The following is a 27,397-nucleotide window of genomic DNA, read 5'->3' on the forward strand; positions in this document are numbered from 1 at the left end:
CAGGTGAATGTCCTCTCCCCAGTGTGAACTCACAGGTGTGTCTGCAGGCTGGGCATATGAGTGAATGTCTTCCCACACTGAGAGCAGGTGAATGGCTTCTCACCAGTGTGAACGCACTGGTGTGTCTGCAGGTGGGATAAGTGAGTGAATCCCTTCCCACACTGGGAGCAGGCGAACGGTCTCTCCCCAGAGTGAACTTGCTGGTGTGACTGCAGGTTATCGAACCGAGTGAATCCTTTCCCACACTGAGAGCAGGTGAACAACCTCTCCCCAGTGTGAGTTCGCTGGTGTATCTGCAGGCTGATCAACTGAGTGAATCCCTTCTCACGCTGAGAGCAGGTGAACGGCTTTTCCCCAGTGTGAACTCGCTGGTGTATCTGCAGATGGGATAACTGAGTGAATCCCTTCCCACACTGGGAGCAGGTAAACGGCCTCTCCCCAGTGTAAACTCGCTGGTGTCTCTGCCGGTTGGATGTGGAAATAAATCCCTTCCCACACTGAGAGCAGGTGCCAAAATATGGAGCGTAGGGGCTTTTGAGAGTAACTTCATTGCAGTGTTAATGTAAGCCTACTTGTGACAATAAAGATTATTGGACTTCCGGTTGCGGCGATGACCAGCTAAGCCGCACGTTTCGGCGGCTCCAGCTCTGACGGACCTTCGGGCTCTTTTTAAGACCCCCAACGGGAAATTTTCCCGACAAAACCCGGTGTGGGGTGAAGCAGCAGGGAGTTCCCCCCCCCCCAGTGTGAAAGAAAAAGATCGGCGGCGGTGGCCAGATCACGGAGGATCCTCGAGGGCAGCGGCAGAGGAAAGAAAGAAACAAGATGGCGCCGGAGGGAGCCCAGGCGACATGGGGACCGGACCAGGATGAATTTCTCAGACGGTGTGTGGAGGTGTTAAAAAAAGAGGTGCTGGCCCCGATGTTACAGGCAATCGAGGGGCTTAAACACAAAAGGCCCAGGCGATAGAGCTCTGTGTGGTGGAGCAGAAGGTAACTGATAACGAGGACGAGATCCTGGGCCTGGCGGTCAAAATGCAGACGCACGAGGCGATTCATGAGAAGTGCATCGAAAGAATTGAAGTCCTGGAAAATAGATCAAGGAGAAAGAACCTCCAGATCCTGGGTCTCCCCAAGGGAGTGGAAGGAGCTGACGGTGGGGCTTATGCGAGCACGATGTTACGTTCGCTAATGGGAGCTGAGGCCCCCTCGGACCCCTTGGAAGTGGAAGGGGCCCATCGGGTCCCTGCGAGGAGACCAAAGGCTGGAGAACCACCTAGGGTGATGATCGTGCGATTTCACCGCTTCAATGACAGAGAGGTTGTTTTGAGATGGGCCAAGAAGGTACGAAGTAGCAGGTGGGAGAATGCGCTGATACGAGTGTATCAGGACTGGAGCGCGGAGGTGGTGAGAAGGAGGGCGAGTTTCAATCGAGCCAAGGAAGTGCTGCATAAGAAGAAAGTAAAGTTCGGGATGTTGCAGCCGGCGTGATTATGGGTCACGTGCTAGGATAGATATTACTATTTTGAGACGTCGGAAGAAGCATGGACCTTCATCCAAAAAGAGAAACTGGACCAGAACTGAGGGACTGATGTGGGAGGGGAAACGACAATGTTGATGTATAGAGATGTAAATTGGGGAAAGGGAGGTTCACTGTATCGGGACGGTCTTTGACGGGGGGGACACTGAGAAATGTGGGCGCCCGTGGGGGGGAAAAAGAGACACAGGCGGGGGATGGGGAATGGGAACGGGGCTGTAAGGGGAGCTGCGCCATAGGGGGCGGGATGATTCGAGGAAAGCGCGGTTTTTTTTCCCGTGCCAGAGAGATGATGGCGGGAAGATAGGCGCAAGGAGGATGGGAGTTCCGCACACGGGGGGAGGGGGGGGCGGTCAAGGAGAGAGCAGGAGAAGCCGGGGTCAGTTGAAGTCAGCTGACTTTCGGAAGCAATATGGGGGGAGTAACCATGCTAGATGGGGATAACTGGGTTGCTGCTGCTGAGATCGAAAGGGAGCTGGAAAGAGAAAAGGTGGTCGGGGCGGGAATGCGCCGCCTGGGGGACGGGTGGGTGCACGGGACCGGGACGTGGGACTGGCCCAGAGAGGGTGATGGCTAGTCAACAGGGGAGGGGTCGGGCAGCCCCCCTGTCCGGCTGATCACGTGGAACGTGAGAGGCCTAAATGGGCCGATTAAGAGGGCCCGAGTGTTCGCGCACTTAAAAGGACTGAAGGCAGACGTGGCAATGCTTCAAGAGACGCATCTGATGGTGGCGGACCAGGTTAGGTTAAGGAAAGGATGGATGGGACAGGTGTTTCACTCAGGGCTGGACGCAAAGAATAGAGTGGTGGTCATATTGGTGGGGAAACGGGTGTCGTTCGAGGCTAGGAACATTGTAGCGGACAGCGGTGGCAGATACGTGATGGTGAGTGGCAGACTGCAGGCAATGTATATGCCCCGAACTGGGATGATGCGGGATTTATGAAGCGGATGCTGGGACGTATCCCGGACCTGGAGGTAGGAAACCTGGTAATGGGGGGGACTTCAACACCGTGCTAGACCCAGGGTTAGATAGATCTCGATCCAGGACCGGAAGAAGGCCGGCAGCAGCCAAGGTGCTTAGGGGGTTTATGGACCAAATGGGGGGAATGGATCCGTGGAGATTTGCTAGGCCGCTGGCCAAAGAGTTCTCCTTTTTCTCCCATGTCCATAAGGTATACTCCCGGATAGATTTCTTCATTTTGGGAAGGTCACTGATTTTGAGGGTGGAAGGAACGGAGTACTCGGCCATAGCTGTTTCAGACCATGCCCCACATTGGGTGGATCTGGAACTAGGAGAGGAAAGGGAACAGCGCCCACTCTGGCGACTGGATGTGGGATTATTGGCGGATGAGGGAGTCTGCGGAAGGGTGCGGGGATGTATCGAAAGGTACCTGGAGGCCAATAATGATGGGGAGGTCCGAGTGGGGGTAGTATGGGAAGTGCTGAAGGTGGTGGTCAGGGGAGAGTTGATCTCCATCAGGGCTCACAAGGGGAAAACAGAGGCCAAAGAGAGGGAAAGATTACTGGGGGAGATTTTGAGTGTGGATAAAAGATATGCGGAGGACCTGGACGAAGGACTATATAGGGAGAGGCGAAGACTCCAGATGGAGTTTGACCTGCTGACCACAGGGAAGGCAGAGGCACAGTGGAAGAAGGCACAGTGGATGAGATATGAATATGGGGAAAAGGCGAGTCACCTGTTGGCCCACCAGCTTCGTAAGAGGACAGCGGGAAATAGGGGGAGTTAGGGATGAAACGGGAACTACGGTGCGGAGAGCAGGGAAGGTAAATGAGGTGTTTAAGACCTTTTATGAGAGGTTATACAGGTCCCAACCCCCGGAGGGAAAAGAGGGGATGCAGCAGTTTCTGGACCAACTAAGGTTCCCGAGGGTGGAGGAGCAGGAGGTGGCAAGCCTGGGGGCGCCAATTGGGGTGGACAAGGTGACCAAAGGGCTGGGGAACATGTAGGCAGGGAAGGCCCCAGGACCTGACGGGTTCCCGGTGGAATTTTACAGGAAATACATGGACTTGTTGGCCCCGCTGCTGGTCAGAACCTTTAACGAGGCCAGAGAAGGGGGGACTCTACCCCTGACAATGTCGGAGGCGATGATATCACTAATCCTGAAGCGAGATAAAGATCCGCTGCAATGCGGGTCTTATAGGCCTATCTCGCTCCTGAATGTGGACGCCAAGTTGTTGGCAAAAGTGCTGACAATGAGGATAGAGGATTGTGTCCCGGGGGTGGTGCACGAAGATCAGACAGGGTTCATAAAGGGGAAACAATTGAATGTCAACGTGTGACAGCTATTGGGGGTGATAATGATGCCTCCAGCAGAGGGGGAGGCAGAGATAGTGGCGGCAATGGATGCAGAGAAGGCATTTGATAGGGTAGAGTGGGAATATTTATGGGAGGTGCTGAGGAGGTTTGGGTTTGGGGAGGGGTTTGTCAGCTGGGTTAAACTCCTCTATGGGGCCCCAATGGCAAGTGTAGTCACAAATCGGCAAAGATTGGAGTATTTTCTGTTACATCGGGGAACAAGACAGGGGTGCCCTCTGTCCCCATTACTGTTCGCGCTGGCAATTGAACCACTGGCCATAGCGCTGAGAGACTCCAGGAAATGGAGAGGGGTGGTTAGAGGGGGAGAGGAACACCGAGTGTCACTCTACGCAGATGACCTACTGCTGTATGTGGCGGATCCAGAGAGGGGGATGACAGAGGTTATGCAGGTATTGAGGGAGTTTGGAGATTTCTCGGGATATAGGCTTAACATGGGAAGAGTGAGCTTTTCGTAATACACCCTGGGGACCAGAGTAGAGGGATAGATGGCCTGCCGCTAAGGAGAGTGGAAAGAAACTTCCGATATCTGGGGATTCAGATAGCCAGGAGCTGGGGAACCTTACACAAACTCAATCTGACTCGGCTGGTGGAGCAAATGGAAGAGGATTTCAAAAGGTGGGATATGCTGCCGCTGTCACTGGCGGGCAGAGTGCAGGCGATTAAGATGATGGTCCTCCCGAGGTTACTATTTGTGTTTCAATGTCTCCCCATATTGATCACTAAGGCCTTTTTCAAGAAAATAGATAGGAGTATCATGAGCTTCGTGTGAGCAGGGAAGGCCCCGAGGGTAAGGAGGGGGTTCCTGCAACGTAGCAGGGACAGAGGGAGACTGGCATTGCCGAACTTGGGCGACTATTACTGGGCCGCCAATGTGGCGATGATCCGCAAGTGGATGATAGAGGGAGAGGGGGCGGCGTGGAAAAGGCTGGAGATGGCGTCCTGTAAAGGAATGAGCTTAAAAGCGCTGGTGACAGCACCACTACCGCTCTCCCCGAAAAGGTTTACCACAAACCCAGTGGTGGCGGCAACATTAAGTATCTGGGGGCAATGGAGGCGACAGAAGGGTGTGTTGGGAGCCTCGGTGTGGTCCCCGATCAGGAACAACCATAGGTTTGCCCCAGGGAGGTTGGATGGAGGGTTCCTGAGCTGGCACCGGGCAGGAATTAGGAGAGTGGGAGACTTATTTATAGATGGGACGTTTGCGAGCTTGGGAGCGCTAGAGGAAAAGTATGAGCTGCCTCCGGGGAATATCTTTAGTTATATGCAGGTGAGGGCGTTCACGAGACAACAGGTGAGGGAATTTCCGCTGCTCCCGACACAGGGGATCCAGGATAGAGTGCTTTCGGGGGTGTGGGTCGGGGAGGGCAAAGTGTCCGAAATATACCGGGAGATGAGAGAAGATGGGGAGGAGCTGGTCGAAGAGCTGAAAGGAAAATGGGAAGAAGAGCTCGGGGAGGAGATTGAGGAGGGTTTGTGGGCTGATGCCCTAAGTAGGGTAAATTCCTCTTCCTCGTGTGCCAGGCTTAGCCTGATCCAATTTAAGGTGCTACATAGGGCACATATAACGGGAGCGAGGTTGAGCAGGTTCTTCGGAATGGAGGACAGGTGCGGGAGGTGCGGGGGAAGCCCGGCGAACCACACACATATGTTTTGGTTGTGTCCAGCACTGGAGGAGTATTGGAGGGAGTGGCAAGAGTGATCTCGAAGGTGGTGAAGGTCCAGGTCAAGCCAGGCTGGGGGTTAGCTGTATTTGGGGTAGCGGATGAGCCAGGACTGCAGGAGGCGAAAGAGGCCGATATTGTGGCCTTTGCGTCCATGGTAGCCCGGCGAAGGATTTTACTCATGTGGAAGGAAGCGAAACCCCCCGGCATGGAGGCCTGGATAAATGATATGGCAGGGTTCATAAAACTGGAACGGATGAAGTTTGCGCTGAGAGGATCGGCTCAGGGGTTCTCCAGGCGGTGGCAACCATTCCTCGACTATCTAGCAGAACGTTAGGGGGAAAATAGATGGCCAGCAGCAGCAGCCCAGAAAGAGAGGGGGGGGAGCGGTAAATTGTTTTTGTTCCAGATGGGGTGGAGGGGCGGGGGGGGGGGGGGGGGGAGCACTATTTTGTGTTATTTTGTTAGTTCACTACTTTATTTAAACAATGTTATCTATTAGTTATCGTGTTACCGTTTTTGTTGATTTGTAAGGGGGGAAAATTGTGTTTGAAAACTTTAATAAAATATATATTTTTTTAAAATAACGATTATTGAAAAAAAGAGGTAGCAAATTCAAAACAGAGTTGAGGAGAAACTGCTTCTCCCAAGGGCTGTGAATCTGTGGAATTCACTACCCCAGAGTGCGGTGAAGCTGGGACAGTGAGTAAATTTAGGGAGGAGTTAGACAGATTTTTAATCGGGTTGAAGGGTTCTCTCGATGGGCCAAATGGCCTAATTCTGCTTCTATATCTTATGAACCATTGATTTGCTCCCAGATGTTGCCCAGAGGAGAATGTTTTAGTCTGAAACTCATTGTCCAACCTCCACATTGTGACATCTCAAAGGAGCTCGTCCTCTAAATCAACCAATAGGAATAAGCCCGCTCCGCGGTGACGTCACTGCCCAAAGCGCAGATGCGGGAGTCCCGGCCCCACCCATTGTTCTCCTTCCCCCACATATCCTCGAGACAAGTTTCCAGGCAACCGGCTGACAATTCCGGCCGTCGGTGAAAGCCCTCCCCCACCCCTGATACGGGACTGCGCATGTCTAAGGGAAGGGGAAGATGCGCATGTGCAGGGGAGCTCACTTCCGCTGACCTTACTGCTGAGGTGACCAATAGGAAGACTGGAGGACCGGAAGGACTCTGTTCCTCCCCCAATCAGAGCAAAACTGTTGTTCCTCCGACTCTGAATGAGCTTGAGCTTCACACAGACTCCTGTCTCCAACATCTGTGAGTAAAGCACTTTCTTTTCTCCCTCTTTCCATTTATTGTCTTCAATTGGTGATTTGCAGCAACTGAAGGGAAAGGAAGTGAATCCAGGGAGGGTGCAGACCCTGGAAAGCTTGGCACAGGTCTCTCTCTCTCTCTGAAAGGCATTGACATCCTTTGCTCCTTCAGCTTGACACATTTATTTGTCTGGCTAAAAGGATGGTCTCTTTCCTAATGTTCACAATTAAAGGGCTGGTTTCCCCAGGAGATGACGGACATTTAAGGGGACAGTAAACAGGGCCAATCCAACTCAGCCAATTACTTCTCTGTAGGTCTACTGTCCATCATCAACAAAGTGATGGAAGGAGTCATCAAAGTTGCTATTAATTATTCTGCAATAACCTGCTACTGGACACTCAGTTTGGGTTCCGCCAGGGTCACTTAGCTCCTGACCTCATTACACCCTTAGTTGAAACTTGGACGAAAGAGTTGAATGCCAGAAGTGAGGTGGGAGTAACCGCCCTTGACATCAATGCAACATTTGACCGAGTATGGCATCAAGGAGCCCGAGCTAAACTGGAGTCAATGGGAATCTCCACTGGTTGGAGTCATACCTGGCACAAAGGAAGATGGTTGTCGTGGTTGGAGGTCAATCATCTCAGCTCCAGGACATCACTGCAGGAGTTCCTCAGGACAGTTTCCTCAGCCCAACCATCTTCAGCTGCTTCATCAATGATCTCCCTTCCATCATAAGGTGAGAAGTGGTGATGTTTGTGGATGACTGCACAATGTTCAGCACCATTCTCAACTCCTCAGATAATGAAGCAGTCCATGTCCAAATTCAGTAAGACCTGGACAATATCCAGGCTTGGCCTAATAAGTGGCAAGTTACATTGGTGCTACAAAAGTGCCAGGCAATGACCATCGCCTACAAGAGAGGATCTAACCACCACCCCTTGACATTCAGTGGCATTTTCATTGCTGAATCCCCCACAACCAACATCCTGGGGGTTACCATTGATCAAAACTGAACTGGACTAGCCATATTAATACTGTAGCTCCCAGGGCAGGTCAAAAGCTGGGAATCCTACAGCGAGTAACACACCACCTGATGCCCCAAAGCTTGTCTACCAGACATCTACAAGCACAAGTCAGGAGTGTAATGGAATACGCTCCACTTTGCTGGATGAGTGCAGCTCCAACAACACTCAAGAAGCTCAACACTATCCAGGACAAAGCAGCCTGATTGATTGCGTCACCTTCCACAAACATTCAAACCGTCCACCACCGACAAACAGTAGCAGCTGTGTATACCATCTACAAGATATACTGCAGTAAATCATAACGGTTCCTCAGACAGCACCTTCCAAACCCACAACCACTACCATCTAGAAGGACAAGAGCAGCAGATACCTGGGAACCTCACCACCTGGAGGTTCGTTTCCACGTTACACACCACCCTGACTTGGAAATATATTGCCGTTCCTTCACTGTCCCTGGGGCAACATCCTGGAATTCCCTCCCTAACAGCACAGGGGATGTAGGACAGCATGGTGGAGCAGTGGTTAGCGCTGCTGCCTCACGTCTCCGAGGTCCCAGGTTCGATCCCGGCTCTGGGTCACTGTCCGTGTGTAGTTTGCACATTCTCCCCGTGTTTGTGAGCGTTTCGCCCCCACAACCCAAAGATGTGCAGGGTAGGTGGATTGGCCACACTAAATTGCCTCTTAATTGGAAAAAAATGAATTGGGTACTTTAAATTTATAAAAAAACAAATTTTAAAAAAGCAGCACAGGGGATGTACCTACACCTCAAGAACTGCAGCAGTTCAAGAAGGCAGCTCACCACTACTTCGGAAGGGCAACTGGGGATGGGCAGTAAATGCTGTCCTAACCAGCATTGTCCACATCCCGTAAATTAATTTTTAAAAATTTAATACCGGACAGAGATATGTCTAGCGTTATATGGTATGTATTCTATATATTATTGATGGTTCTGTAATAAAATACATGTATTATTATTTCTAGTTTTGTAATATAGTACTGTACCTACATTATATATTTCCAGTCATACAGTCATTGCAGCACTGACAGAATCCATTTTGTAACTCAAGTCAATGCCGACTCTCTGTACAGCAATCCAGTCAGTCCCATTCCCCCTCGATATCCCTGTTCCCCTGCAAGTTTATTTTCTTCAAGCGACCATCCTATTTTATTTTAAATTATTGATCATCTCGACTTCCACAACCCTTGTAGGCAGTGAGTTCCCTGTCATGACCACTCCATAACTAAATAAAATTCTTCCTCAGAATTTCCCTATCTCTAATCAGTAAATGTACTTGTCTGGAGATTCTCTACTCTTGTACAGGTTTTAGTGAGTTTAGATTTGTTGATCAGCACCTTCAGGAAAATTGGGAGAGAAAGTAAATGAATACAGTCTGCATATTACACACATTTTTCATCCAGTAATATAGATATATACCTGTCTGGCAGCCTGCATGAAGATTTTCAGGTCTCTGTGTCCAGGACAGGAAGCAGTGAGCTTGGATCTATCAATCAGCCTGAATCAGCACCTTCAGGAGAAGTGGGAGGGTGAATATTAGATCCAGCAGAGTGAGAATGGAGGGAGAGTGTGTGGGATTGAGATTTAGAGCATTTCAGGGAAAGAGAGAGGAAAGAATGTTCGATAGAAACTAGAATTGTCTGTTCTGAGTTTCAATCCTGTACTGACAATGATTACTATTGTAAAATCTGTTTGCAGGAAGTTCGAACGAGAGGGGTTTGAGACCAATATCGCAAACTAAATATCACGTCAAGAACTGACTGAGTCACTCAATTCTTGGGATCATCGGCCTTTGAATCTAGAAGGAGAAATGTTTGTCTATTCTGTCTGCTTGAAGAGATTTTAAACAACAGTGTGTCTGGAAAAGCATTGAGACACACACAGACACCCGTGTGAGACTGTTACAGAGCACTGACTGTGCAAAGAGCTTTAACCAGTGACACAGCCTGAACAAATACTACACCATTCATAGCAGGGAGAGACTGTATAGGTGTTCTGTGTGTGGACCAGGCTTCAACTGATCGTCCAACACGGTGAGACACAAGATCACCCAGACCATGGAGAAACCATGGAAATGTGAGGATTGTGGGAAGGGATTCAGAGCCCCAGACGAGCTGGCAAGGCATCAACGCAGTCACACTGGAGAGAGGCCGTTCACCTGCTCTCAGTGTTTAAAGGGATTCACTGACACTGGCAGCCTGCGGAGACACGAACGAGTTCACACTGGGGAGAGACCGTTCACCTGCTCTGACTGTGGGAAGGAATTCACTCGGTTATCCAACCTGCAGACACACCAGCGAGTTCACACTGGGGAGAGGCCTTTCACCTGCTCAGTGTGTGGGAAGGAATTCACTCAGTTATCCAGCCTGCAGCGACACCAGCGAGTTCACACTGGGGAGAGGCCATTCACCTGCTCTGTGTGTGATAAGGGATTCGCTCGGTTATCCCACCTGCAGACACACCAGCGAGTTCACACTGGAGAGAGGCCTTTCACCTGCTCTCAGTGTGAAAAGGGATTCACTGACATTGGCAACCTGCGGAAACACGAACGAGTTCACACTGGAGAGAGGCCATTCATCTGCACTCAGTGTGAAAAGGGATTCACTGACATTGGAAACCTGCAGAGACACGAACGAGTTCACACTGGGGAGAGGCCATTCACCTGCTCTCAGTGTGAAAAGGGATTCACTAACATTGGCAGCCTGCGAAGACACGAACGAGTCCACACCGGGGAGAGGCCATTCATCTGCACTGTGTGTGATAAGAAATTCACTCGGTTACCCCACCTGCAGACACACCAGCGAGTTCACACCGGGGAGAAGCCGTTCATCTGCACTGTGTGTGATAAGGGATTCACTCAGTTACCCCACCTGCAGACACACCAGAGAGTTCACACCGGGGAGAAGCCGTTCATCTGCACTGTGTGTGATAAGGGATTTGCTCATTCATGCAGCCTGCTGAAACACAATGTCAATCACACCAAGAGCAGGCCCTTTAAATGCTCTGACTGCAGGAGGGGTTTCAAAAGCTCACAGCTACTGATGTCCCACCAGCACGTTCACTCTGAAGAGAGAATGTTCAGCTGCTCTCACTGCACAAAGAGCTTTAGAACCTCCTCCAACCTGATGAAACACGAGCGAGGTCACACTGGGGAGAGCCCGTTCACCTCTCCGACTGGGAAAAGATTCACTCAGTCATCACTTGCTGAGCCACAATGTCACTCACAGCAATGAGAGACCCTTTAAATGTTCCGACTCTGGGAGTGGGTTTAAAAGCTCTCAGGTACTGGAAGTTCCACAAGCACATTCACACTGAGGAGAGACCATTCAGCTGCTCTCACTGCACAAAGTGGTTTCAAACATCATCCACATTGTGGAGACACCAGCAAGTTCACACTGGAAAGAAGCCATTCACCTGCTCTCACTGTGGAGAGGGATTCACTCGGTCGTCCAACATGCTGAGACACCGAAGGGTTCACACGTGATGACTGGTTAGATTCTGCTGTTATTCCTGCTGTCAATCACATCCAGGACTGAACATTGAGTGAGTGGAGGGATTTGTCTCCTCGTCAACTCCTGGTGCTCGGACGTGGCGACCCTGGTGAACTACTGCTCCCCGGATCTGGAATACCCGACTGTGAAGTACTGTCCATACTACATTTTGTAATTTTCTTTGTTCTTTCTTGGAAAATAGGTGACAGGTTTAGATAAAGGATCTGGATCGGTGCAGGCTGGGAGGGCCGAAGGGCCTGTTCCTGTGCTGTAATTTTCTTTATTCTTACCTTCCACGGAGTTCACTTCTGCCATCATCACGGCGGTCTACATCCCACCCCAGGCGGAAGTGAAGAAGGCGCTTGATGAATTGTACACCGCTATAAATAACAATAAAACAGAATACCTGGAGGCCTTGTTCACCATGGCTAGGTACTTCAACCAGATCAACCTCGAGTGTACTACCAAAATTCCACCAACGCATCTTCTGTCCCAACAGGGGTGCCAACATCCTTGGGAACCTGAATTGTAGCTCCAGTATACAGGAGGTTGAGTGTAGTGAGGTCATGAGTAAGGTTTCAACGTTTCTAGGAGTGTACCAGCAGGCAGGAAGGTGGTTTAAAGTGTGTTTACTTCAATGCCTGGAGCATCTGGAATAAGGTGGGTGAACTTGCGGCATGGGTTGGTACCTGGGACTTCGATGTTGTGGCCATCTCGGAGACATGGATAGAGCAGGGACAGGAATGGTTGTTGCAGGTGCCGGGGTTTAGATATTTCATGAAGCTCAGGGAAGGTGGTAAACGAGGGGGAGGGGTGGCATTGTTAGTCAAGGACAGTATTACGGTGGAAGAAAGAATGTTTGATGAGGACACGTCTACTGAGGTAGTATGGGCTGAGGTTAGAAACAGGAAAGGTGAGGTCACCCTGTTAGGGGTTTTCTATAGGCCTCCGAAAAGTTCCAGAGATGTAGAGGAAAGGATTGCAAAGATGATTCTGGATAGGAGCGAAGGTAACAGGGTAGTTCTTATGGGAGACTTTAACTTTCCAAATAGTGACTGGAAACGCTATAGTTCGAGTACTTTAGATGGGTCCGTTTTTGTCCAGTGTGTGCAGGAGGGTTTCCTGACACAGTATGTAGATAGGCCAATGAGAGGCGAGGCCATATTGGATTTGGTACTGGGTAATGAACCAGGACAGGTGTTAGATTTGGAGGTAGGTGAGCACTTTGGTGATAGTGACCACAATTCGATTACGTTTACTTTAGTGATGGAAAGGGATAGGTATATACCGCAGGGCAAGAGTTATATCTGGGGGAAAGGCAATTATGATGCGATGAGGCAAGACTTAGGATGCATTGGATGGAGAGGAAAACTGCAGGGGATGGGCACAATGGAAATGTGGAGCTTGTTCAAGGAACAGAGGATGTGGGTCGAGCGAGGGAACCGTGGTTTACTAAAGCAGTTGAAACACTTGTCATGAGGAAGAAGGAGGCTTATGTAAAGATGAGACGTGAAGGTTCAGTTAGGGCGCTCGAGAGTTACAAGTTAGCTAGGAAGGACCTAAAGAGAGAGCTAAGAAGAGCCAGGAGGTGACATGAGAAGTTTTTGGCAGGTAGGATCAAGGATAACCCTAAAGCTTTCTATAGTTATGTCAGGAATAAAAGAATGACTAGGGTAAGAGTAGGGCCAGTCAAAGACAGTAGTGGGAAGTTGTGCGTGGAGTCCGAGGAAATAGGAGAGGTGCTAAATGAATATTTTTCGTCAGTATTTGCACAGGAAAAGGACAATGTTGTCGAGGAGAATACTGAGATACAGGCTACTAGACTCGAAGGGCTTGAGGTTCAGAAGGAGGAGGTGTTAGCAATTCTGGAAAGTGTGAAAATAGATAAGTCCCCTGGGCCAGATGCGATTTATCCTCGGAGTCTCTGGGAAGCTAGGGAGGAGATTGCTGAGCCTTTGGCTTTGATCTTTAAGTCATCTTTGTCTCCAGGAATAGTGCCAGAAGACTAGAGGATAGCAAATGTTGTCCCCTTGTTCAAGAAGGGGAGTAGAGACAACCCCAGTAACTATAGACCAGTGAACCTTACTTCTGTTGTGGGCAAAGTCTTGGAAAGGTTTATTAGAGATAGGATGTAGAATCATCTGGAAAGGAATAATTTGATTAGAGATAGTCAACACGGTTTTGTGAAGGGTAGGTCATTCCTCACAAACCTTATTGAGTTCTTTGAGAAGGTGATCAAACAGGTGAATGAGGGTAAAGCAGTTGATGTGCTTTATATGGATTTCAGTAAAGCGTTTGATAAGGTTCCCCACGGTAGGCTATTGCAAAAAATACGGAGGCATGGGATTCAGGATGATTTAGCGGTTTGGATCAGAAATTGGCTAGCTGGAAGAAGACAAAGGGTGGTGGATGATGGGAAATGTTCAGACTGGAGTGCAGTTACTAGTGGTGTACCACAAGGATCTGTTTTGGGGCCACTGCTGTTTGTCGTTTTTATAAATGACCTGGAGGAAGGCGTAGAAGGATGGGTGAGTAAATTTGCAGATGACACTAAAGTCGGTGGAGTTGTGGACAGTGTGGAAGGATGTTACAAGTTACAGAGGGACATAGATAAGCTGCAGCGCTGGGCTGAGAGGTGGCAAATGGAGTTTAATGCAGAAAAGTGTGAGGTGATTCATTTTGGAAGGAATAACAGGAAGACAGAGTACTGGGCTAATGGTAAGATTCTTGGCAGTGTGGATGAGCAGAGAGATCTCGGTGTCCATGTACATAAATCCCTGAAAGTTGCCACCCAGGTTGAGAGGGTTGTTAAGAAGGCGTACGGTGTGTTAGCTTTTGGTAGAGGGATTGAGTTTCGGAGCCATGAGGTCATGTTGCAGCTGTACAAAATTCTGGTGCGGCCGCATTTGGAGTATTGCGTGCAATTCTGGTCGCCGCATTATAGGAAGGACGTGGAAGCATTGGAAAGGGTGCAGAGGAGATTTACCAGAATGTTGCCTGCTATGGGGGGAAGATCTTATGAGGAAAGGCTGAGGGACTTGAGGCTGTTTTCGTTAGAGAGAAGAAGGTTAAGAGGTGACTTAATTGAGGCATACAAGATGATCAGAGGATTGGATAGGGTGGACAGTGAGAGCCTTTTTCCTCGGATGGTGATGTCTAGTATGAGGGAACATAGCTTTAAATTGAGGGCAGATAGATATAAGACAGATGTCAGAGGTAGGTTCTTTACTCAGAGAGTAGTAAGGACGTGGAATGCCCTGCCTGCAACTGTAGTGGACTCGCCAACACTAAGGGCATTCAAATGGTCATTGGATAGACATATGGACGATAAGGGGATAATGTAGATGGGCTTTAGAGTGGTTTCACAGATCGGCGCAACATCGAGGGCCGAAGGGCCTGTATTGCGCTGTACTGTTCTACGTTCTTAAGATGTATGGGTTGGGGTGTTTGGCCCTGATAAATTGTCCCCCCAGTGTCCAGGCATGTGCAAGTTAGGTTATGGGGTTATGGGTGAGTGGATATGGGTAGAGTGCTCTTTTGAAGGGTGGGTGCAGACTCGATGGGCTGAATGGCCTCCTTCTGCATTCAAGGGATTCTGTATCTATTTCTATAGCACCTTTCGTGACCACACGATCTCCTAAAGCATTTTACAGCCTTTGAAGTACTTTTGAAGTGTAGTGACTGTTGTAATGTCGGAAATTCTGGGTACGCCTCATTAATAATCTTTTTAAAAATCAATCACTCGTCCAACTTCACTGTTGTAAGTAACAAGGTTAAGGAAGCCATGTTAAACTCTGAAACGTGACTGGACCTTTATTTTAAAAATTCATTCTGTATAAACCAAACAGTTTCAAGAAACTGCTGAATGAGGCGAAATTGTTCAAAGTAACAAATTGTTCCAGAATTTTGTAAAGCGACAGGGTATCATATCCTGCCAAAGTCTGGCTCAAGTGTAAGACTCATTGTTCAATCCAATCAAAGTTAGTAAGAAAGAAAGTGATTGTCTTCCATAAAAGTCTTTTCCAACCAGTGGATATAGTATTAACCGAATGTATTAATTAAAGATTACGATATTAATTAGCTACCAGTCAGTGACAGATGACTGATTAAGTAATGAGCCTTAATTGAGTTACAATAAAATAATCAACAATGAATCAGTAGTTCTAATAAGAGACTGAGTTTTATTTGCTGTAAAAATGTAAAAACTAATTGCTGTGTCTGTAAAGAATGTGCAATGAGGATAAATGTACTGGCAAGAGAGACCTTCAAGCTCTGATTAGCCTCAACATTTGAAACTCTGAATAAGGCATTGTATAGAATCAGATAAACGGTTAGTATGAAACAGTTCTATTGTATTCCTGTCTAAGATAATGAGAGAAGGTGGTGTCAGTAATTGGGGATCCAATTAAATTAATCCAGTGACCAACTTGACCAATGGTCATGTTACAACAGGCCCAACTCTGACGTGAGGTAATGGTCACTTTGGGGATAAAAGTAGAGGTTCCGAAGGTCTTCCTTGCTGGCCAAGTGCTGAAGACTCCTGAGGCCGAGTTCCAAGGAAATGAATGTCAAAGAAGGAGCCAGACTCCCGAGGCTGAATTCCACATGAATTACTGTCAAAGAAGGAGCCAGAGTGGGTTACGCTTCTGCAGACCGATCACCCAAATGAAGTTGTAAAAGTCAACGTCTTAAACTTTCTTTGAATAAACTTTTAAAATTTAATATAAAGCAAATTCTGTCTTTGCCTTAATTGCCTTGTCTGAACCAAAGAGAATTTATTCAATGGTAAGTTGGGGGTGGCTGAAATCAATAAAGTTCCAGACAACAAGATCAGAAAACATAAATTTTAAAACTTGCATTTCTATAGCGCATTTTACAGCCACAGAATGTCCCAAAGTGCTTTACAGCCAATGAAGTACTTTTGAAGTGCAGTCACTGTTGTAATGTAGGAAACACAGCAGCCAATTTACACACAGCAAGATCCCACACACAGCAATGTGATAATGAGCAGATGATGTGTTTTTAGTGATGTAGATTGAGGGATAAATATTGACCAGGACACCGGGGATAACTCCCCAGCTCTTCTTCAAAATAGTGGCTGTGGGAACTTTTACATCCACCTGAGAGGGGCAGACAGGGCCTCAATTTAACATCTTATTTGAAAGAAGGCTGTTCTGACAGTGCAGCATTCCCTCAGTGCTGGGACGAGGAATGTTGGAACTGAATTTTGTCCTTGGGTCCCTGGACTGGGCTTTGAACCCGCAACCTTTGACTCCGAGGTGCGAGAGCTGCCCGCTGAGCCACAGCTGACACTATAGACAGCACAAAGTTAGAAAGGGAAAGTTACCCTTTTAAAAACCCCACCCTTTGCCTCCAGTGCCTAAATCTAATAATAGAAACCTCAGGATAAATAACACGGATTTGACTGAATAAAGTTTAGAACCACAAGTTTTGACTTTCCATTTGCCCTCGGGCACTTTACTGTCTATTGCTCATGTCAATGACAGGCAGGAGATGGAGCTGAGGCTGAATTTGGCTGAGAATAACGGGGCCTGTGCACCAGATGGGCATCGCACTAATAGAGAGACAGGAAGGTGCTGGAGGACTGACTGGGAAATGGGCCTCCGACTGATTGTTATATCGGTCACTCAGAGCTAAAGAGAAACCCATCTCTTTAAATACATATACAGGGAAGAGGCTGCAATGAAATCTGTCCCTTTTAACCTGCACAAAAGCAGGAGGCTCAGATTCACAGGCTGCAGGAGGAGACCATTTGACCCATTGTGTCCCTGCTATCTCTTTGAAAGGTCTCTCTGATTCGTCCAACTACTCTGATCTTTCCCCAGAACCCTGCAAATTCTTCCCATTCAAATATTCACCCTTTGGAAAGATACCATTGAATCTGCTTTCAAACAGATCAGAACAACTCGCTGTGTCAAATAAAATAAAATCTCATCTCCCCCTCTGGCTCCTTTGCCAATTATCTTGGAGGGATTCACTTTCTGTTAAAGAGCCAGTCAACCCCTCACCCACTTTCCCTAAAGTACATCAATCTAATTATGAAAAGTCCAGAAAAATCAAATGTTTTTACTGATAAAAGTTTATTAATGAAGCAGAACACGGGTAATAAAGTCCAGAAAATGACTTGAGGATCATAGACAACCAGAGTAAAAGGATATTCACAATATTCTGGACACAAATGGTTTCTCTTTAATTCATCTGGAGCCTGTTCCCTGCCCTCTTTGTGGAAACCTCCGCTCCGTCCACAAGCATGACCCTGAACTTCCGCTTGCTGCCATTAGAATTCACCACCTTGCTCTCAGGCTCACATTTCTGACATCGGCCTGCTGCAATGTTCCGGAGAAGCCCAACACAAGCTGGACCAACAGCCTCTCAGACAGAGCTGTCCTTTATTTTGCCATTAACACTTACGTTGGACCAATGCTTTGATTCTTTACTACAACCATTACCTCTCCCTTTCCGTTTTGTTCCAGGACATTTTTGACATTTAATCTTACCCACCCTCCAACCAATCCCTGACTTTACCTTTTGTTCTACCTGACCCTCTGAAAGAAACTAACTATTTATTTTAGTTAAAAGAGGGTTAATTAATAAATCGAATTAATAATTGACTTAAAAAGCTCAATCAGAAACTATGGAAAATGGATTCCATCATGACTGTGCAAAATGGATATTGCTTGCCTTTGCAAAATGGATATTGCTTGCTTCTGCAAAATGAATATCTGTTGGCAAGGAACAGCTGGCAACAAGCTGAGCAAGTGCAACATTTCTATTGAAGGTTAGGTTGACATTAGAGTTCATATAAGCCTTCCATTGGCCGAAAGAAGGAATCATAAAAGACAAAGCGCAGACCAGTGCAATGATCAGAACAGATTTTGCACACCAACACACACTAAAACATTTGAATATGCAACAAGACTGATAATGTTGCATATTGAAGATTGACAACCCAATCATCGAACCAAATGTATTGAAGACCCATCCAAACTAATCAGCATATTACAGGGGCAGGAATAGATTGACTTAGACTCAGAACAAATTCCTTAAAGGTAATAGTTTTAGGGTATTCTATTCTAGAATCATCCAATATGTTTTGCCTAAGAAGTGATCTATTATCTTTGTTTCATATTTTCCATCTCTATTTCTAACCTATGTGGCTGTTTGCTTTGAGCAAAGAAACCATTACATTGTATTTTGAATTCAAGTCATTCTGTAAATTACTAAGGATAATCTGATTCTCAAAACAGTCTTTTGCAGGCAAGGGCTGAACTGAGAACCTTGTAAATTCTGGAATAAGAATTTCTGTTATAATCAATCAATAGATACCAAATAAAATTACATGGCACCCGAAACGGTCGGCGTTACTTAATATATGCAACAACAGGAAAGTGTAGATCTTACACCTTCCCCCCTTTCTCACCAGCTTCAAACCCATCACATTTCTCCCTCTCTTTAGTTCTGAAGTAGAGTTTCATTGGACGTGAAACGTTAACTCTGTTTCTCTCCACAGATGCTGCCAGACCTGCTGTGTTTTTCCAGTTCTTCATGTATTTATTTTAGATCTACCTGTAATGGGGGGAAAACGCTATTTACTATCCATGATAAAATACATGTCCTGCATCAGCTTTTGTGGATCATTTCAGAGGAAATGTGCTCTCCCAGGCTCAAAGAGCACCAGCCCACTGGAAGCAAAGTCGTGAGACCGACCAGTCCAGCAGAAAGAAAGCCTCCGACGCTCCCACTTCACCAAGTGTCAGAATGAACATGGCTCAGTCCTGGATGTGATTAACAGCAGCACAAACAGCAGAATCCAACCTTTGTAATGACTTGTGAATGCGTTGATGTGTCTGCAGATGCGGTAACTGAGTGAATCCCTTTCCACACTCAGAGCAGGTGAATGGGCTCTCCCCGGTGTGAACACACTGGTGTCTCAGCACGTGTGCAGACCAAGTGAATCCTTTCCCACACTCAGAACAGGAGAACAGCCTCTCCCCAGTGTGAACTCGCCTGTGTTCCTGCAAGCTGCATGAATGAGTGAAAGCCTTCTCACACTCAGAACAGGTGAAAGGCCTCTCCCCAGTGTGTACTCGCTGGTGTGTCAGTAGAGTCGGTAAAGCACCGAATCCCTTACCACACACGGAGCAGGTGAACGGCCTATCCCCAGTGTGTACTCGCTGGTGTGTCAGTAGAGTCGGTAAAGCACCGAATCCCTTACCACACACGGAGCAGGTGAACGGCCTATCCCCAGTGTGAACTCGCTTGTGTCGCAGCAGTTTAGATGAATCACTGAATCCCTTCCCACATTCAGAGCAAGTAAATGGCCTTTCCCCAGTGTGAATTTGCTCATGTTTATACAGGTCTGATGAATTACTGAATCCCTTCCCACACTCAGGACAGGTGAATGGTCTCTCCCCAGTGTGAATTCGCTGGTGTTTATGCAGGTCTGATGAATTACTGAATCCCTTCCCACACTCAGGGCAGGTGAATGGTCTCTCCCCAGTGTGAATTCGCTGATGTCTCAATAGGTTGGATGACTGAGTAAATCCCTGCCCACACTCAAGGCAAGTGAACGGCCTCTCCCCAGTGTGAATTCGCTGGTGGGATTGCAAGGAGGATAAATGACTCAAACCGCTTCCACACTCAGGGCAGATGAACGGTCTCTCCCCAGTGTGACGGCGGCGATGAGCCTCCAGTTGTGATGGGTATTTGAATCTCTTGCCACAGTCCCCACATTTCCATGGTTGCTCCATGCAATATGTGACTCTCTCCAAGTCTGATGATCAGTTGAAACCTTGTCTTCACAGCGAACACGTGTATGGATTTTCCCCTCTCTGAATGGTGTGATGTTTCTTTGGGCTGTGTGGCTGGTTAAAGCTCATTCAATATCTGCACTGGGACACTCTCACTCAGGTGTGTGTGTCTCGGTGCTTTTCAGGTTGCAAAGTTGCTGAAAATCCTTTGAAGCCAACAGAGGAGACAAACTTTTCTTCTCCTAGATTCAAAGTCTGATAATATTCAGCCCCAAAGAATCGAGTGACTCTGTCAGATCGCGTCATGACGTCTGAGATATCTGACTGGAATTCGTCCTCTTCTAATATTCTGTAAAAACTGTTTACAAAAGACATCACTGTCAGTGCAGGATAGAAATTCAGAACAGACAATTCTAGTTGCTATGGAACATTCTTTCATCTCTTGTTTCCCAAAAGCTGTAAATCTCCATCGCGCACATTCTCCCTCCATTCTCGTTCTGCTTTTCCCAGTAAACACTCAATAATACCGCACTAAAAATGTGTGTAATATATAGGACTTGATTACAGGAGGGGAGACTGATGGGGCTGTGAAGGAGATAGTTATTTCAACAGTGAGATGCGAGAGATCTGCAACTCGCTGCCTATGAGGGTGGAGGAAGCACAGACAATCATCATTTCAAAATAAAAGTGTGAGGAAATAAACTTGCAGAGTAACAGGGATATTGAGGGGGATAGGACTGATTTGCTTTCTCTACAGTCGGCATGGATTGGGCTGCTGAATGAAATCCAAGTGTCGTAATGTGTCAAGCTGAGGGAGCAAATGTCTTCAAGAGATGATATGGAGATGCCGGCGTTGGACTAGGGTGAGCACAGTAAGAAGTCTTACAACACCAGGTTAAAGTCCAACAGGTTTGTTTCGATGTCACTAGCTTTCGGAGCGCTGCTCCTTTCTCAGGTGAATGAAGAGGTATGTTCCAGAAACATATATATAGACAGATTCAAAGATGCCAGACAATGCTTAGAATACGAGCATTAGCAGGTGATTAAATCTTTACGGATACAGAGATGGGGTAACCCCAGGTTAAAGAGGTGTGAATTGTGTCAAGCCAGGACAGTTGGGAGGATTTTGCAGGCCAGATGGTGGGGGATGAATGTAATGCGACATGAATCCCAGGTCCCGGTTGAGGCCGCACTCATGTGTGCAGAACTTGGCTATAAGTTTCTGCTCGGCGATTCTGCGTTGTCGCGCGTCCTGAAGGCCGCCTTGGAGAACGCTAACCCGGAGATCAGAGGCTGAATGCCCTTGACTGCTGAAGTGTTCCCTGACTGGAAGGGAACATTCCTGCCTGGTGATTGTCGCGCGATGTCCGTTCATTCGTTGTCGCAGCGTCTGCACAGTCTCGCCAATGTACCACGCTTCGGGACATCCTTTCCGCAGCGTATGAGGTAGACAACGTTGGCCGAGTCGCACGAGTATGTACCGCATACCTGGTGGGTGGTGTTCTCATGTGTAATGGTTGTATCCATGTCGATGATCTGGCACATCTTGCAGAGTTTGCCATGGCAGGGTTATGTGGTGTCATGGTCACTGTTCTGAAGGCTGGGTAGTTTGCTGCAAACAATGGTTTGTTTGAGGTTGTGCAGTTGTTTGAAGGCAAGTAGTGGGGGTGTGGGGATGACCTTGGCAAGATGTTCATCTTCATCGATGATGTGTTGAAGGCTGTGAACAAGATGTCGTAGTTTCTCCGCACCGGGGAAGTACTGGACGATGAAGGGTATTCTGTCGGTTGTGTCCCATGTTTGTCTTCAGAGGAGGTTGGTGCGGTTTTTTGCTGTGGTGCATTGGAACTGTCGATCGATGAGTCGAGCACCATATCCCGTTCGTACGAGGGCATCTTTCAACGTCTGTAGATGTCTGTTACGCTCCTCCTCGTCTGAGCAGATCCTATGTATACGGAGAGCTTGTCCATAGGGGATGGCTTCTTTAATGTGTTTAGGATGGAAGCTGGAGAAGTGGAGCATCATGAAGTTATCCGTGGGTTTGCGGTAAAGCGAAGTACTGAGGTGACCGTCCTTGATGGAGACGAGTGTGTCCAAGAATGCAACTGATTTTGGAGAGTAGTCCATGGTGAGTCTGATGGTTGGATGGAACTTATTAATGTCAGGCGGCCTTCAGGACGCGTGACAACGCAGAATCGCCGAGCAGAAACTTATAGCCAAGTTCTGCACACAGGAGTGCGGCCTCAACCGGGACCTAGGATTCATGTCGCATTACATTCATCCCCCACCATCTGGCCTGCGAAATTCTCCCAACTGTCCTGGCTTGACACAATTCACACCTCTTTAACCTGGGGTTACCCCATCTCTGGATCTGTAAAGATTTAATCACCTGCTAATGCTCGTATTCCAAGCATTGTCTGGCATCTTTGAATCTGTCTATATATGTTTCTGGAACATACCTCTTCATTCACCTGAGGAAGGAGCAGCGCTCCGAAAGCTAGTGACATCGAAACAAACCTGTTGGACTTTAACCTGGTGTTGTGAGACTTCATACTGTTCTTACTTTAAGAGAGAGAGAGAGACCTGGGCCAACCTTTCCAGAGTCTGCACCCTCCCTGGATTCACTTCCTTTCCCTTCAGTTGCTGCGAGTCGCCAATTGAAGGTCAGAATGAGATAAGAAATGGAAAGAGGGAGAAAAGTAAGTGTTTTACTCACAGATATTGGAGACAGGAGGCCGTTTCAGTCTGTGTGAAGCTCAATCTTCATTCTCACAAAATCCGCCCTCTGATTAGCTGGAGGGTCAGAGTCCTTCCGGTCCTCCAAATTTTTCTATTGGTCGATATCGTAGCAGGAAGTTCAGGGGGGTGGGCTCCACTCTGCACATGCGCAGCTTCCCCTCCCTCTTGAACATGCGTAGTCCTGGGCCGGCGCGGTGGATAGAGCGGTTTCACCAGCGCTGGGGATTGTGGGAGATGCGGCCGCAATTACTTACCCAAAGTCGAGTTTCCAAACTCCTGGGTGTAAAGTAGGGGTGGGAGGGCAGTGACCCCACAGTGATACAAAGTACACGTAGATAGTCACTGGATTTGATTGCGAGCCCCCCTTAGCAAAACTCCAGGTGTAAAGATTTAGACACATGGGTGACATATTGGGGAGGACAATAAGTGAGCGTGAAACTGAACCCGAGAGTCAGCACCTTCAGGGGAGGAGAATTGGGGATAAAGAACAAAAGAACAAAGAACAAAGAAATATACAGCACAGGAACAGACCCTTCGGCCCTCCAAGCCCGTGCCGACCATGCTGCCCGACTAAACTACAATCTTCTACACTTCCTGGGTCCGTACCCCTCTATTCCCATCCTATTCATGTATTTGTCAAGATGCCCCTTAAATGTCACTACCGTCCCTGCTTCCACCACCTCCTCCGGTAGCGAGTTCCAGGCACCCACTACCCTCTGCGTAAAATACTTGCCTCGTACATCTACTCTAAACCTTGCCCCTCTCACCTTAAACCTATGCCCCCTAGTAATTGACACCGCTATCCCGGGGAAAAACCTCTGACTATCCACTCTGTCTATGCCCCTCATAATTTTGTAGACCTCTATCAGGTCGCCCCTCAACCTCCTTCGTTCCAGGGAGAACAAACCGAGTTTATTCAACCGCTCCTCAGAGCTAATGCCCTCCATACCAGGCAACATTCTGGTAAATCTCTTCTGCACCCTCTCTAAAGCCACCACATCCTTCTGGTAGTGTGGCGACCAGAATTGAACACTATACTCCAAGTGTGGCCTAACTAGGGTTCTATACAGCTGCAACATGACTTGCCAATTCTTATACTCAATGCCCCTGCCAATGAAGGCAAGCATGCCGTTTGCCTTCTTGACTACCTTCTCCACCTGTGTTGCCCCTTTCAGTGAACTGTGGACCTGTACTCCTAGATCTCTTTGACTTTCAATACTCTTGAGGGTTTTACCATTCACTGTATATTCCCTACCTGCATTAGACCTTCCAAAATGCATTACCTCACATTTGTCCGGATTAAACTCCATCTGCCATCTCTCCGCCCAAGTCTCCAAACAATCTAAATCCTGCTGTATCCTCTGACAGTCCTCATCGCTATTCGCAATTCCACCAACCTTTGTATCGTCTGCAAACTTACTAATCAGACCAGTTACATTTCCTCCAAATCATTTATATATACTACAAACAGCAAAAGTCCCAGCACTGATCCCTGTGGAACACCACTGGTCACAGCCCTCCAATTAGAAAAGCATCCTTCCATTGCTACTCTCTGCCTTCTATGACCTAGCCAGTTCTGTATCCACCTTGCCAGCTCACCCCTGATACCGTGTGACTTCACCTTTTGTACTAGTCTGCCATGAGGGACCTTGTCAAAGGCTTTACTGAAGTCCATATAGACAACAGCCACTGCCGTACCTGCATCAATCATCTTAGTGACCTCCTCGAAAAACTCTATCAAGTTAATGAGACACCACCTGCCCTTCACAAAACCATGCTGCCTCTCACTAATACGTCCATTTGCTTCCAAATGGGAGTAGATCCTGTCTCGAAGAATTCTCTCCAGTAATTTCCCTACCACTGAAGTAAGGCTCACCGGCCTGTAGTTCCCTGGATTATCCTTGCTACCCTTCTTTTTTTTTTTTTTTAATATATTTTATTCAAGATTTTTTGGCCAAACATAACAGTACGTAGTGTTTCTTTTAAACAACAATAAAGCAATATAAATAAAAGTGGCCAGTTTTAAACAAATAAATAAATAATATATGAACAGAAACAAAAACCAAACTAAATGGCAACTGCCTGGTCAAAAATAAATACTCTCCAAAGATACAATCCAACAGTCCAATATACATTACCTAAAACAAGTGCCTATACATATACAATAACATCCCTGAGAGTCCGTCCGATTCCTCCCCCCCCCTCCCCCTCCGCCCCCCCCCCTCCCCCCTGGGTTGCTGCTGTTGTCTTCTTCTTTTCCATTCCCTCTATCTTTCTGTGAGATAGTCGACGAACGGTTGCCACCGCCTGGTGAACCCTTGACCCAAACCCCTTAGTACGAACTTAATCCGTTCTAACTTTATAAACCCTGCCATGTCGTTTATCCAGGTCTCCACACCCCGGGGTTTGGCTTCCTTCCACATTAACAATATCCTGCGCCGGGCTACTAGGGACGCAAATGCCAAAACATCAGCCTCTCTCGCCTCCTGCACTCCCAGCTCTTCTGCAACCCCAAATATAGCCAACCCCCAGCTTGGTTCGACCTGGACCCCCACCACCTTCGAAAGCACCTTTGCCACCCCCACCCAAAACCCCTGTAGTGCCGGGCATGACCAGAACATGTGGGTGTGATTCGCTGGGCTTCTCCAGCATCTCGCACACCTATCCTCTACCCAAAAAATTTTACTGAGCCGTGCTCCAGTCATATGCGCCCTGTGTAACACCTTAAATTGTATCAGGCTTAGCCTGGCACACGAGGACGATGAGTTTACCCTACGTAGGGCATCAGCCCACAGCCCCTCCTCAATCTCCTCCCCCAGCTCTTCTTCCCATTTCCCTTTCAGCTCATCTACCATGATCTCCCCCTCGTCCCTCATTTCCCTATATATGTCCGACACCTTACCATCCCCCACCCATGTCTCTGAGATCACTCTATCCTGCACCTCCTGCGTCGGGAGCTGCGGGAATTCCCTCACCTGTTGCCTCGCAAAAGCCCTCAGTTGCATATACCGAAATGCATTCCCTTGGGGCAACCCATATTTTCCCGTCAGCGCTCCCAGACTCGCAAACGTCCCATCTACGAACAGATCTCTCAAATGTGCTACCCCTGCTCTTTGCCATGCTCCAAATCCCCCATCCATTCTCCCCGGAACAAACCTATGGTTATTTCTTATCGGGGACCGCACCGAGGCTCCCGTCTTTCCCCTATGCCATCTCCACTGCCCCCAAATTTTCAATGTAGCCACCACCACCGGGCTTGTAGTGTATTTCTTCGGTGAGAACGGCAACGGTGCCGTCACCATAGCTTGTAGGCTAGTCCCACTGCAGGACGCCCTCTCCAATCTCTTCCACGCCGCTCCCTCCTCTTCTCCCATCCACTTACACACCATTGAAATATTGGCGGCCCAGTAGTACTTGCTACCCTTCTTAAACAGAGGAACAACATTGGCTATTCTCCAGTCCTCCGGGACATCACCTGAAGACAGTGAGGATCCAAAGATTTCTGTTAAGGCCTCAGCAATTTCCTCTCCAGCATCCTTCAGCATTCTGGGGTAGATCTCATCAGGCCCTGGGGACTTATCTACCTTAATATTTTTTAAGACACCCAACACCTCGTCTTTTTGGATCTCAATGTGACCCAGGCTATCTACATACCCTTCTCCAGACTCAACATCTACCAATTTCTTCTCTTTGGTGAATACTGATGCAAAGTATTCATTTAGTACCTCGCCCATTTCCTCTGGCTCCACACATAGATTCCCTTGCCTATCCTTCAGTGGGCCAACCCTTTTCCTGGCTACCCTCTTGCTTTTTAAGTACGTGTAAAAAGCCTTGGGATTTTCCTTAACCCTATTTGCCAATGACTTTTCGTGACCTCTTCTAGCCCTCCTGACTCCTTGCTTAAGTTCCTTCCTACTTTCCTTATATTCCACACAGGCTTCGTCTGTTCCCAGCCTTTTAGCCCTGACAAATGCCTCCTTTTTCTTTTTGACGAGGCCTACAATATCTCTCGTTATCCAAGGTTCCCGAAAATTGCCGTATTTATCTTTCTTCCTGACAGGAACATGCCGATCCTGAATTCCTTTCAACTGACACTTGAAAGCCTCCTACATGTCAGATGTTGATTTGCCCTCAAACATCCGCCACCAATCTATGTTCTTCAGTTCCCGCCTAATATTGTTATAATTAACCTTCCCCCAATTTAGCACATTCATCCTAGGACCACTCTTATCCTTGTCCACCAGCACTGTAAAACTTACTGAATTGTGGTCACTGTTCCCGAAATGCTCCCCTACTGAAACATCTACCACCTGGCCGGGCTCATTCCCCAATACCAGGTCCAGTACCGCCCCTTCCCTAGTTGGACTGTCCACATATTGTTTTAAGAAGCCCTCCTGGATGCTCCTTACAAACTCCGCCCCGTCTAAGCCCCTGGCACTAAGTGAGTCCCAGTCAATATTGGGGAAGTTGAAGTCTCCCCTCACCACAACCCTGTTGTTTTTACTCTTTTCCAAAATTTGTCTACCTATCTGCTCCTCTATCTCCCGTTG

General features: G+C 47.8%; 2 protein-coding genes across 2 annotated transcripts; one reads left to right on the plus strand and one right to left on the minus strand.

The window, feature by feature from the left end:
• Positions 1 to 6,756: 6,756 nt before the first annotated feature.
• On the plus strand, positions 6,757 to 16,023 carry LOC140420098 (uncharacterized). Its single transcript, XM_072504115.1, has 2 exons — positions 6,757 to 6,808; positions 9,545 to 16,023. Exon 2 carries the CDS (start codon positions 9,904 to 9,906, stop codon positions 11,077 to 11,079), a length of 1,176 nt encoding a protein of 391 aa, XP_072360216.1. The 5' UTR covers positions 6,757 to 6,808; positions 9,545 to 9,903; the 3' UTR covers positions 11,080 to 16,023.
• A 1,471-nt stretch (positions 16,024 to 17,494) lies between these two features.
• LOC140420100 (uncharacterized) lies at positions 17,495 to 21,071 on the minus strand. The gene has a single exon (XM_072504116.1). It carries the CDS (start codon positions 20,106 to 20,108, stop codon positions 19,128 to 19,130), a length of 981 nt encoding a protein of 326 aa, XP_072360217.1. The 5' UTR covers positions 20,109 to 21,071; the 3' UTR covers positions 17,495 to 19,127.
• Between the last annotated feature and the right edge of the window lie 6,326 nt (positions 21,072 to 27,397).

The sequence above is a fragment of the Scyliorhinus torazame genome, chromosome 5 (genome assembly GCF_047496885.1).
Source record: "Scyliorhinus torazame isolate Kashiwa2021f chromosome 5, sScyTor2.1, whole genome shotgun sequence".
Classification (NCBI taxonomy): domain Eukaryota; kingdom Metazoa; phylum Chordata; class Chondrichthyes; order Carcharhiniformes; family Scyliorhinidae; genus Scyliorhinus; species Scyliorhinus torazame.